Below are 13,293 nucleotides of genomic sequence, written 5' to 3' on the forward strand. Positions count from 1 at the left end.
ACCCTGCAGCCACCAGGCACTTCCATTGTGTGATCTCAAGTCTCCCTGTCTGTGAAGTGGGGACACTTTTCACACAGGGCTGTGAAAAGGCAAGGACTATGGGACAGAAGTGGCGGCCATTCTTTAGGAAGCAGGAGGGGTGTGACCTCTAATTTCCAAACTTAATAGATGTATTGAAGTGATAGCATCCAGGCAGCTCATCAGGAGAACATGTCTGACACTCAAAAGCCATGGGGTGGGGGAAGGAAGGCATCCACTTTTCTCTTTCTAAATAAAAGTAGGGAGTGAGAAAATATGTCAGTTCAACTGAAAGACATCTGGATGGCTTCCAGGTGTCTCCTCACCCACCTGACATTAGTGACAGCATTTAACCTTTTGGGTTCAGTGTCTACATCTGCAAAATGATCCTTTGATATAGGGCCAAATGGAAACTGTAAAGAGCCAGGTTTGTTACTGTCATTGGTAGTTGGTTATGCTCCAATAGATGCTTCTGACATATTATCCAGGGATATTTCCTTCTCAGTGCATGCCCAGCCCCCACCACATAGCCAAGGTCTGGAATCTCCCAAAGATGCCAGAACTGCACACCACTGGGACTGTCTCCAAGTTCTGGCTCAGACAGAGAGCACCTAATACAACTTGTACTTTTTTTCCCCCTGCAAGGTGCTGTGTGGAAGACCAACCTTACACGTGACTGAGTCACACTCCCCGGCTGGGTGCTGAGGCTCTCAGTCACAGAAATGTGGCAGAGCTTTCCTCACCCTTCTTGGGTTCAAGGGTTGGTGTCTCGTGCATGGGTGTGTCTTGCTACAGTCCCATGGGTGAAGCTATGCTCACCGGTTCCTTTGTAATATAACCCCTTGCCCTGTTTAGGATAGAATCTTCCATAGAAATGCCTTGTGTGTGTGTTCCCTTCTCTTACTGTGCCCTGGGTGTGGTCTACCCAGGTGTCAGTCAACCTGCTGACAATGGACATCATGAAGATAGACTCAGCCCCCTGAAACCTGACCCCTTGCCTCATTTGAATAGCTTCTCCTCAGTAAAAGGGGTCAGCGCGTGCTCTCGCTCTCTCTCTCTTCCTGTGGACTCTTAAGGACTGAGGAGCCCTCACAGCGACCCCAAAGAAAAAGGTACTTGTGTCTCTTGTGTGGTTATTTTGCGCAGCCCAGTTAGCCCAGTTCACATGAGTAACCCCTGAGCCTTTTAGTCGAGAACAGAAACCTGGAAGTGCTGGGTATCAAATCCAGGGCCTTGCATATGCTAGGCAAGCACTCTACCATTGAGCCGTATGCTTAGCCCACTACTTGCACTTTTATGCACATGTGGGAATGGAAACCAGGAGTCCCAGCTGGGCTCCTTCCACCATGGTGGTCCACCACTGTGTTTGCTGAAAAAAAAAAAAAAAAAGCATAAAAACTAAGTTGGAATTGTCTCCTAACAACAAAGCACAAAATGCATGCTGTGAGCTAGGCATGGTGGTGTATGCCTGTAATCCCAGCAGCTCGGGAGGCTGAGGCAGGAGATCGTGAGTTCACAGCCAGCCTCAGCAACTAAGCAACTCAGTGAGACCCTGTCTCTAAATAAAAAAAAAAAAAAAAAAGGGGGGGGGGGTTCTGGGGATGTGGCTCAGTGGTTGAGTGCCCCTGAGTTCAATCCCTAGTACAAAAACATGCTCTGGGTTGAGGGTCCACAGAAAGAATTTGTGGGAAAGACCAAGGTCTGTTCAATTGCTGGCAGTAGAAAGTTCATCCCTGGGTTCCTGGCTGATTCAGATAGGTGTGAGGAGGGTGCCCTCTACCCAGTCACTGTTCTGGATTCCAATAATCTGAGATATGTCCTGCCAGGAATCCTCTCTCCAAGGTGGCCCTGAAAGGGACCATTGATGTTTGGAGCAAGGTTTCTGAATAATAAATTATTCCCTCTCCTTTACAAAATCTGGGGCAGGAATTGCTAATTTCAAGGGTCCCATAATTTCACTTTTGGGCATGTGGGAGAAGATTCCTAACTCCGTTTCCTTCTCAACTTTCTGAAGGCTTCAGTTTTCCCATTTGTTTTTCCTGGTCACATCCAAGAATATTAATCATTTGCTGAACACATTTGGAAGCTGAGCATACTGTATGCAAGTCCCTGTATAGACATGGGAGACACTTCGATCAAAAGACAGACCTCTCCACCAGGGAAGCTAGATAAAAACCACATAAACCACAAGAGCAGCACATGTAATAAGTGGTACCAAGGACGTAAAGAAAGGGTGTGACTGGAAATAACATAGGGAGTATGTGGGGGACCATTTTATTTATGTTTTCAGCTTTATTTTGAAATAATTTTAGATTATTTAGATTTCAAGAAAAGTTGAAAGAATAGTACAGAGACTTCTCATATATTCTTCCTCTAATGATCACATCTTTGTTGTTGTTTGTTGTTACCAGCGATTAAACTCAGGGGTGCTTAACCATTGAGCCACATCCATAACCCCTTTTATTTTCTATTTTGAGACCAGGCCTTGCTAAGTTACTGAGGCTGTCCTTCAACATGTGATCCTCCTGCCTTAGCCTCCTGATTCACTGGGATAACAGGTTTGCACCACCCCACCTGGCTATAATTGTATACTTTAAATAGAGAGATAGGCTACAAACTAATAAACCAACTAAAAATAATTACCTTTTGGAAAAGGAAGGGAATAGGGACAGTGTAGAAAATGAAGATGGTCTGCTCTGAATGTTCCCTCTTTTGTAGATTTTGTAAAGATTTCTTATAAGTATAAAACAAAATTAATTCAAAATACAAGAATAAAGAGCAAACCTAAGAATAAAATACAAAGGGAAGCAAATGAACTAATTGGGTTTTGAGTAGGTAGCTTGATGACACAATGAAGAATTTGAAAACAGTAATTTGGAGCCAGACTTGGTGGCCCACAACTGTAATCCCAATGGCTCAGAAGGCTGAGACAACAAGGATCTCAAGTTTAAGGCCAGCCTCAGCAATTTAGCGAGGCCCTAAGCAACTTAGTGAGACCCAGTCTCAAAAAAAAAAAAAAAAAGGCAATGTAGTTCAGTGGTAAAGCATCCTTGGGTTAAATCCCCAGTATCATAAATAAGTACAGTTATTTGACTGATCCATTCCTAGTAGAGTAGTTTAAGAACAAAATGAACTAAAAATAAATCTTAAATTGTTTTCAATAGTCACATTGTTATTCTTTAGCTTCTCTACATATTATGTATAATATATATAATTACAGGATAAATTAAACCATTATTATGTCAATGTTGTTAGGATCAAGTTATTCAATATAAAAGAAAATAGTTACAAATATAAGATCTAGGAATTTAAATAAAAGCCTATAATTCTAAATTTGAATTGGAAATATCAGTTTGAATTCATGATTTTTTTTCTTCTTAGAGAATAAATATGAGGCCGAGGTAGGAGGACTGCAAGTTCAAAGTCAGCCTCAGTAACTTAGTGAGGCCCTAAGTAATTTAGTGAGACCTTGCCTCAAAATACAAAATAAAGAAGGGCTGGGGATGTGGCTCAGAGGTTAAGTGCCCCTAGGTACAATCCCCAGTACCCAAAAAATAAAAGCAAAAAATAAGAGTACTGAAGCCCACATTAAGGGACTTCATAATGGCCAAAGGAGGGACAATTGTACTATCAAAAATAGGCTGAAACATATATGTTAATATCCATGAGCTCATCGTCAAACATTGGTCACCTTTGGACAGGTCCCTCGACTTTGGCTCTGCTGACATTTTGGGCCAGACAGTCTTTGTTATGGGCAACTTCCTGTGTCTTGTAGGATGTTTAGCAACACCCTGACCTCTGCCCATTAGATGTTAACAGGAGTCCCTTCCCTGCCCTAGTTGTAACAACCAAAAATTATTCCAGCTATTGCCCTATATCCCCAGGGGAGCAAAAATCATCCTTGGTCAAGAAGCCACTGCCTTTGGATAATGCTGGTAATTGATTCATGACTTTAAAACCTGGTCCCTGAAGTCTCTACTAGGAAAAGGAAGCAGTAGGTGAAGAGGTAGAAGAAGAGGATACAAGTGGGGACCTGAGAGGCAAAGGCCCTGTGTGTTTGAGAAACGTCAAGGAGCCTGTGGTGGCTGGAATCTAGTGGTCAGGGGCCGAGGTGTATAAAAAGAGTATGGAGTGATGGGCAAGGACTGTTCATCTGTAAGAAGTTCTGTACGTTAGCCCCAAAGAACTCAGCACCCTGATTCAGAGAAGCCCTGTAACCTAGGAAGAATTTATAAAGTTCAGTTGCTGCTGATGCTGTGAAAGTCTCTGACCCTGGGAGGTGGGCTGGATGCCACTGGGGTCACAATGTACCTGCAGTTTCCAGCAACCACAGGGACTCTTTAAAAAATTTTTTTAATTGGTGCATCATAATTGTGCACATTGATGGGATTTGTTGTTCCATATTCTTACATGCACACAATGTAATAATATAATTTGGTCAATAGCATTTCCCAACTTGCCCTCCCTCCCTTCCTGCCTCCTACCTCCTGGTCCCTTTCCTCTACTGATCTCCTTTGATTTTCATGAGATCCCTGGTCTTCCCCCAACCACCTTTCTTTCTTTTTTTTCCCCCTCTAGCTTCACACACATGAGTGAAAACATAAAACCCTTAACCTTCTGAGTTTGGTTTATTTTGCTTCCCATAGTAGCCTCCAGTTCCATCCATATTCCTGCAAATAATATAATTTCACTTTTCTTTACAACTAAATAAAGCTCCAGTGTGTATATACACCACATTTCCTTTTTCCATTCATCCATCGATAGACACCTGGGCTGGTCCCATAGTTTGGCCTCTCTCTCTATTGAATTGAAACACTGGGACTCTTGACAACCAGCTCCATAGAGACACATAGGCTGGAAGGACATGGATCCAGAGCTGGGGACAGACACTGCTACTTTCTGCAAAGCTCTGCCTGGGGAAATAAAGAGGTTCTTTCTGAACTGCCTTACTGTAGCTTTGAGAAAATACATAATCACAGAACCCTCAGCTGCCTACAGCCTGATCAAACCACCTCCGGATCCCACGCTTCTGGGAAAGGCCCACTGAGGGCAGCAGGCGGCCTCCCTGGCCACAGCACTGTCCACATTCTGCCTGTCCACTCCAGGGCCCTGTGCCCACCACTCACAGGATGGACCGCCAGATGCCAAACCTGGTGTCCATCAGCCTGACACCAACAAAGCATTGGTTATTTTTGTTTCTTGGACAAAATTAGACTCACCCAGGTGACCTGTCTTGTTTCTCACCAAGAGTCAGATCAATAGACACCCTCCTCCTCCAGCTCAGTGAGGCTGTCAGGAGGACAGTTTTCTGACCAGCCTGTCAGCCTCCCCTCCAATCCTTCCCAGCCTTGGAGGCCCACAGGGGGAGTCTAGGCTCAGCTGTGTACCCCAGGCCCTCCCTGAGCTGGCCCCACTGACTGGCTGCCTGTCTGTGTGTCATGGCCTCTCATGCCCCCTACCTGCAGGCACCTTCCCCCGAGAGGTCCCTTGGAGGCCTCCCTCTCCTGAGTTGTCCCTTCCCACCATGTCTAAAGGCTACTTTCCCCTCAGTCCCACTGAGGAGCCTGCTCTGACCGCCCACAGACCCCATAATTAGTCTGCCTTCTTTCCCCTGGCTCAGCTGCCTGGCAGGATGGTGGGCTCTTGGAGGGCAAGGGCTGAACATGGGGGATGGACATAGGAGGCTCCCAGCAGCCTGCTCATTGAGCCTCCTGAGTTCTAGGGACCTGGGGGCGGGGTGGTGCCTGCTTGTTTTTCCCTAGGACTGCTTGTCCCCAGGACAGTGGCTCAGTTCCCAGCATTCACAGCCCCTTGGGCTGGGGCACAGATGCCGGTCTGGGGGTGACTTCCACATCACAGGATGTCTCCATCAGAAGCCACTGAGGTTTCCATGTTGCTGTGGGATTCTCCCAGCCTGGCCCCTGAGGGTCGGGACAGGCTCCCCAGGGCCCTGAAGGTGGACAGGCTAGGCCTGTCTGGCTAGTCCTGCTGGTAACAAAGGCTGCGGGAGCCCCACTTCAGATCTAAGAAAAGACCCTGGTTTCCACAGCCCCGTGAGGCCCATGGAAGAGCTGTGGGATTGATGACCTATTGATCTTGCCTCCTGAAGGGGTTTCTCCCACCAGAAGCCTCAGCTCTGGGGAGAGGAGGCCCAGGTTCTTTCTGAGGTATTTTCAGCCAGGTCTCATTACTGACTTTCTTCAAGAGCTGTTTCCATAAATGACTCTGTACATATAATTACTGATCCAGTCCTCAGATGGCTTCAGACCCCAAATTAAAAGGGAACACCCGCACAGGCCACCACATCAAGCCTGCCAAGGTCAAAAATAGTTCCTAAGAGATGGGAGCAAGAAGGATGCACGGTTCCTCCAGTTGAAACCCAGGAAAGACCTGGACTGTGGGAATTTTCCAGAAAGACATGGTCACAGTGACACATCCCCTCTTGCCTGTGGAGGAGAGGCTTCCATGAGGAGGTGGGCTGGGTGTTCCTCCCCACCCTGTGACTCACCCCTGGGGGAACCCTCACCAGTGGGTAGGAGGCAGGCATATTCTTTGGTCAGAGCTGGGAAGGCCTGCAGGGCAACCCTGGAGAGATGGGGAAACTGAGGCCCAGAAGGGGCCGAGATTTTGTGGAGGTCACAGGAGAGGTTAGGGTTCCATAATGTGAACTTTCAGACTTGGAGCCAATGTGAAGTGAATGGCTCTGGAGTTGACAGGTGGCAATACTGGGATGGGGGAGGTTTTACATGTCAACTAGGTCCCTAGAATGCCTACTGAAGGCACCTTCCTGAAGGCAGGGCCCAGTGGACCTTGGGGTCCCGGGGAAGGCTCAGGGAGACGCTGCACCCATTGTTGGCACCACAAAGGCAGGGAGGGCTGGCCCCACTTGTGCCCCATCCTGGCCCAGACTCCTTCCCTGGCTCTGGGTGCTCCCCACTTCCTGCTGCGCCCCTGTTTCCTTCAGCTTTGCCAGTCTGCCTGAGCACCTGCCACGCAGGAGCTGGGGCACGTGGTGGGGTGGGGGTGCCATGGAGAGTTGGATTTTTTAGGTTTGTTCAGGGTTTCCCAAAGACCAGAAGAAAGAGGGGCTTGATGTGCCCCCTGGATCATACAGGTGGAGAGAGACTAGGATTCTAAGAGATATGGACACAATAAAGGATGGGATTTCTATCACCACTAGGAGCCTGTATCTCCACGGTGGAGATGGGGCTGGGAACAGCAAGATTTATGGAAACTCTGGCCTACTCCCTTTTAAAAGGGGGTAGAGTTTTGACAACTAGAAATGGAGGTGAGTATATTCTGTGCAGAGGGTACAAAATAATCAGGAACATAGAGGTAGGGTAGAGTAGGTCAGCCCCCGTTCATTAAGGCATCCAGTTGGCCACAAGCCTTGGAGTTTGGCTTTGCTTCCTGTATCTTAAAGGGATGGAAACTGAGGTTAAGAGACTGTAAGTAACCTGCCTAACATCTCCCAAGCTCCCAAGCGGCACATTCAAGATCAAAGTCCAGGTTTAATATATCCATAGAAAGATGTGTACAAGAATGTTCAGGGCTGTGGAAGTAGCTTAGTGGTAGAGCACTTGCGTAATGCACACAAAACTCTGGGTTCATCTTCAGCATTAATCCCTCCCCCCACCCCATGTGCGCACACACACACACAAACACACACAATGTTCAGAGCTGCTTTATTTGTAATAAACAGAAACTGGAATGTTTCTGAGATGTCCATTAATAAAAATAAATTTAGCCAGGCACTGGGGTGTAATCCCAGTGACTCAAGGCTGAGGTAAGAAGATTGTAAGTTGGAGGCCAGCCTGGGCAACTTAATGAGACCCTGTCTCAAAATAAAATATAAAAAGGGCTGGATGTAGCTCAGTGGTCGAGCAATCCTGGGTTCAATCTCCAGTACAGAGAGAGAGAGAGAGAGAATAAATTAATAAGGACAAATTGGAAGCCAGGCACAGTGGCCCATGCTTGTAATCCCAGTGGCTCGGGAGGCTGAGGCAGGGTGATCATAAGTTCAAAGTAACCTCAGCAACAGTGATGTGCTAAGCAACTCAGTGAGACCCTGACTCTAGATAAAATACAAATTAGGGCTGGGAATGTGGCTCAGTGGTTGAGTGCCTCTGACTTCAATCCCTGGTACCCCCACCCTCCAAAAAAAGGAAAAACTGGTCTATTTGTGCAATGGAATACAACTCAGTGATAAAACAAGAACATGGATGAATCTTAAAAAAAATATGTCTAGTGAAAGACTAGCTAGACATAAGATTATACATTGTATGATTACATTTATATGAAGTTTATAAAACAGGCCAAATGAATCTATAGTGATAGAAATCAGAAAGTAGTTACTTAGGAGACTGGCTGATAGGAATAGATTCCCAGAGGAGACCCTATTATGTTTTGGTATGGTCTAAAGTTTATATAGTAAGTATGCTTTACTTCTATAAATATCAGAACAACAAAGACACGTTAAAAACAGGATTCTCAGTTTAGAACCCATATTCATATTTTGTCTAATTAAGCAGCATTCACTGCTTCTATAGATGGACCAGGCCCCAGGATGTGAAAGCAGGAAGATGACCTGCTATGGGCCAGGTGCCTTGGGAAAATCACCTAATATCTCTTAATCTCACTCTCTCTCTCTCTCTCTCTCTCTCTCTCTCTCTCTCTCTCTCTCTCTCTCTCTCTCTTTCTCAGGGGGATCTAACTCAGGGGCACTTTATTTTTAAGGCAGGGTCTCACTAAGTTGCTGAGGCTGGCTTTGAACTTGAGATCCTCCCATCTCAACCTTATGAGTCACTGGGATTACAGGCATGTGCTGCTATACCTGGCTCTAATCTCCTCTTTTAAAAACCAATTGTGACAGCAATTTGTAAGATGCAAAATGTTGAAAGAGATGTGGAGGTTCTGGGCATAAGCCCATTACTGGGTAGCATCTCACACAACCCTTGACAGCCTCATAAAATGAGTAGCTCCATTTTACAGTGGAGGAATCTGAGGTTTGGATGGATAGACAGGAAAGCCCAGATCACATTAAGAATAGGTGTCTGAGTCATGCAAATTCTGCCTGTGTGACTCCTAAGTCAGAATCTCTTGACCCAGTCCTGTCTGCCTTGCTATTGCTCAGGGCAGGGGAGGGTCAGTCTAGCACACCTGAAAATTATCTGTGGCTCATGCATTTATTACTTGTCTCTCCACTGAAAGGTCAGCATTGTTATGTCCCTAGCAACTAGAATTAGCCCTGGAATGTTACAGGTAGTAATAACTCTTTGTTGAGTGAATGAATGAATGAATGAATCGGAAAATGAAAGAATTTCCCAGTAAAGAATCAAAGGAAGGGGCTGGGGTTGTGGCTCAGCAGTAGAGCACTTGCCTAGCATGTGTGAGGTGCTGGGTTCAATCTTCAGCACTACGTAAAAAATAAATAAATAAAATGAAAGTATTGTGTCCAACTGCAACTAATATATATATATATATATATATATATATATATATATATATTTTTTTTTTTTTTTAAAAAGAACCAAAGGAAGAGACCTGAAACCCATGGGGAGAAATATCATCCTTCAAGGTCACAAGACAGGCAAGAGTAGAGCAGGACTCACCCAGGTCGCTAATTTTCACTCAGCCCTAGTTCTTCCAAATCCAACAACTTCAGTTCATCACCACCCCTGTCCCTGGCTGCTGGGACCACAGGAATAAGTTAGTCTGGTTCAGGAAAGGGTCAGGGCAAAAGCACAGATGGCACCATCGAACCTGCCTAGACTGCTGCCTGTTAGTGCTGTTTGTTCCTCAGTTTCTCAATCTGGAACACAGGCACCCACCTCTCCACTGACACAGGGTGGGGAAGGATTCAGGAAGAACATGCAGAATTGGTCCTTCCTCCCTCAGAAGAGGCCAGATAGGTCTGAGAAGCTCGAGCACAGGAGTGGAGCAGAGCTGTGAGAAGGTTCCTCTGATACAGAGCCCAAGATCAGGGATGGGAGGCATCTCATTAATCCAACATCACCCCTGCAGACTGGATGAGATGCAAAGGTACAGATAATGGATGCAGATATGCAGGAAGTAAGGGGAGGCCAGGTGGTGGTACAAGAACCTCAGGGCTGTGCCCTGCCTGAGCATAGGGAGACCAGGGACAGGATCCCTCTGCTCCACACAGTAATAGTCCCATTTCTTCATCCTGACCTAGAGGAGCTAGGGGTCTACAGGCTGTTGTTGAGTGAATGAATGAATGAATAGACAGACAAATGGGGCAGGGTCACCAGCTCTGACCACAGCCTTGACTCCCAATGCAGGTCCTGGAAATCATGTGGGGCTTCCCAAGGCACTTGCTCCCCATGGTGCCTGAGCTTTGGTGGGAGGCCCTCATGAGACCTCAGCTCTGGGTCCCACAGACTGCCATCAACAGTCGGGGACCTGGAGGGACATGCCTCACTTCCTGGGGCCTGATGAAGCTGACAGGAAAGGTGGAGCTGGAGGTAGCAGGGTGGGAGCTGGGTCAGCACCCAGCTATTAGACCCCACAGTGGTTCTGGGGCCCAATCTTTGGGGTTGGGCCTGGGCCTCTAACACGGAAGAAATCCTGGTTCGTGTCTAATCCCCACATACACCCTTGGTAATTACCAGTTAAAACTACTCTGGCTGAGAGAGTTCTAGAGTGCAGTGAGTGCATCAGAATAAAGAAGGCCCTTCTGAGGGTGCCGCCCACAGCCAGGGCTGCACAAAGACCTGCTTGTTAATCCCACAGCCTCAGAGGCCCAGATCCCAATGAGACATGCAGAGAAGATGGAGGAAGAAGATGGGATTTGGAATCCAAGGCCTGACAATCTAGGCTTGTCCTGACTGGGCCACATAGAAGCTGTCTATCCTAGGGGTACCCTTGCTTCTTTGGGTCCCTCTGTCCTCACCTGAGTGGTAGGGATGGAGACCATGGCTGTTCACAGGACTGCTGGGAGAATCAGGAGTGATGCTCTGTGTGGAGGGGGCTGGCAGTCACAGCAAGGGTCCTGTCCCTACTCTCACCCCATCACCTGGTCCCCAGACCCAGTCTGCTGCCTGTCCCAGCCCAGGCCCCTACCTGTCACTAGCCACAGACAGGAGACAAAGTGCATGAAGGATATGACCAGCAGTAAATACTCAGGACTCTACATTCAAAAGTAGTCGGGGAGGGGGCTGTGGCTGTGGCTCAGACTCAGTGGCAGAGTGCTTGCCTAGCATGGGTGAGGCACTGGGTTCAATCCTTAGCACCACATACAAAAAAAAAAAAAAAAAAAGCAAATAAAATAAAGGCACACTGTCCATCTACAACTACAAAAATAAGTAATAAATAAATAAATAAAAAAGAGTAGTAGAGGGAAATGTCTTTGAGATCTTTAGGAGAGGTTTCTGCAGATAGGAAGAGCCAAGCTTTTTTCTGGGGGAAAGAAGAGGGTCTAAGCTGTCCCTTGGGTCATTCACAGGCCTGGATACTCACTCCCTGCCAGGCCACAGCCCAGGTGCAGGGAGCTGTCTGTCCACTCCTTCTCCAGCCCCTCCCTGACAGCATACTCCACCCACAGGCTCAGTGCTGCACAGGGAAGAATCTGCTATGTGAGGACTCAGGCTTGTGGGTCAGCTCTGGTCACTTTGATGATGACCACAGGCTTTCACACTGAACTTTGTCCCTCTCCTCAGTACTGCCCTTATCACACTAACAGTATCACAGCCTCTATTTACTCACCAGTCTTCTCAGGACCAACTGTCTTCCTGGTGCCACCCAGGTGGGTCCCAACAACATTGGATCCCTAAGCCTGGGTGTGGTTGGAGACAGGGTGAATGTATCCCCTGGAAGTTCACATCCTGACTGCTCCTGTCCACCTCACAGCTCAGGGAACCTGGGCCACCTCTTAGACCTTCCATTTCCTGACCACTAGTCTTCCCCCTGACCTCCACAGGTCCTGTCACAGATCCCTGACTATCTGCCCAGGGCAGGTACTGGCACTGTCCAAGGATGCGCAAATTCCCCTGGCGCCCAATTCACTCCCAGGAGTGCCAGCCTGAGGCTGCCGTCACTTCCCAGACACCAGGGGTCCTTGATGCCATCCTGGGGCCCCCTGCAACTCACCCATGTTGACAAAGCTCATGACCAGGTCGGTGCGGCCCAGGTGTCGCTCCGGGGACCCACCATCCTCATCGTCGTCGTCAGCCATGGAGCGGTAGAGGTCCAGCATGAAAAGCGGGGCAGATGCGGGCACCCGGGCAGCAGCAGGTGGCGCACGGGGCCTGGGTGGCCCGGGCAAACCGAGCACCGCCAGAATCTCACGCTGCATGTCGCGGTGTTCTCGATCGCCCAGCCGTCGTTGGGGACAGTTGTGCAGGGGGCGCGGGTCAGGGCTGCCTCTCAGCGCGCACAGCGCCAGGCCCAAGAGCCAGAGCTGGGCGGGGCGCCAGGCCATGGCAGGCCGGTCCGGGGTACTCAGCCCGCGCGCATCTGCTCCGCAGCCCGGCCAGGGAACGCCCCGACGGCGAGCAGCAGACTGAGCTTTTGAGGTCCGCGAGACACAGCGGGCGTCTCCCGGGGTCACAGGGAATCCCCAGAAACCCCTACGCGCGGCACCTGTCTGGGCTCTGGGATGTGGGGAAGCGGCCGCCGCAGCCACAGGGCATAGGCTACAGCAGAGACTGGGACTAATCAGTCTGTTGCCGTCGGTCGGTCCCGCCAGCTGAGGACGCAGCGGGCAGGGACAACGGGCGAGCTCGGTGGCGATCCCGGCCGCGCAGACCTGACAGTTACCTCCTAGCTGCCGGACAGTCGGTGCAGCTCTTCAGCCCCGCCTCCTCCCCGAGATAGACCAATGGGACACAGGGGCGGGGACCAGGCGCAGAACCTGCCCTGGGTTGCTGCTGGAGTTGCGGGTGGTAGCAACTCGAGGTGCAGCCCTGTGTTTGCGGGTGGGTGGGCTGTCGAGAGTTTCATAGGTAGGCCTGGCGTCAGCGTCATCGGGATGGTCCTGGGTTCCCCACCCACCCGAATGCGAGCAATGCAGGGCCTCGTTTCGGAAGAACCCACAGTCTCGGAAAAGCAGGCACCTGGCGCTCCGCAGGGCGTGTCCTCCAGCGCCCAGCGGGGCGGAGATCCCAAGTCCTGGTCCAGCCAGCCGTGAGACCCGCAGCCGCACTTTAGTGCTCGGGAGACGTTAATGGGCCTTACTCGCACCTTCAGGTGCCATCTGGAAGAGCTGGGCAACTACACCCTGAAGGAGGGGCACGTTCCTCTGCCAGGAGCAGCCGG

General features: G+C 49.1%; 1 protein-coding gene across 1 annotated transcript in view; it reads right to left on the reverse strand.

The window, feature by feature from the left end:
• Positions 1–12,790, reverse strand: part of LOC124109679 (bone morphogenetic protein 8A-like) — a 29,232-nt gene extending 16,442 nt beyond the window's left edge. Inside the window, exon 1 of the mRNA XM_046468345.2 lies at positions 12,127–12,790. Within this exon, the coding sequence (XP_046324301.1) occupies positions 12,127–12,457 (331 nt within the window). The 5' untranslated portion in view covers positions 12,458–12,790. The remainder of the gene's footprint in view (positions 1–12,126) is intronic.
• Between the last annotated feature and the right edge of the window lie 503 nt (positions 12,791–13,293).

Source organism: Marmota monax, unplaced genomic scaffold (genome assembly GCF_021218885.2).
Source record: "Marmota monax isolate L192 unplaced genomic scaffold, Marmota_monax_Labrador192_F-V1.1 WCK01_AAM20220418_F8-fsc00008, whole genome shotgun sequence".
Lineage (NCBI taxonomy): Eukaryota > Metazoa > Chordata > Mammalia > Rodentia > Sciuridae > Marmota > Marmota monax.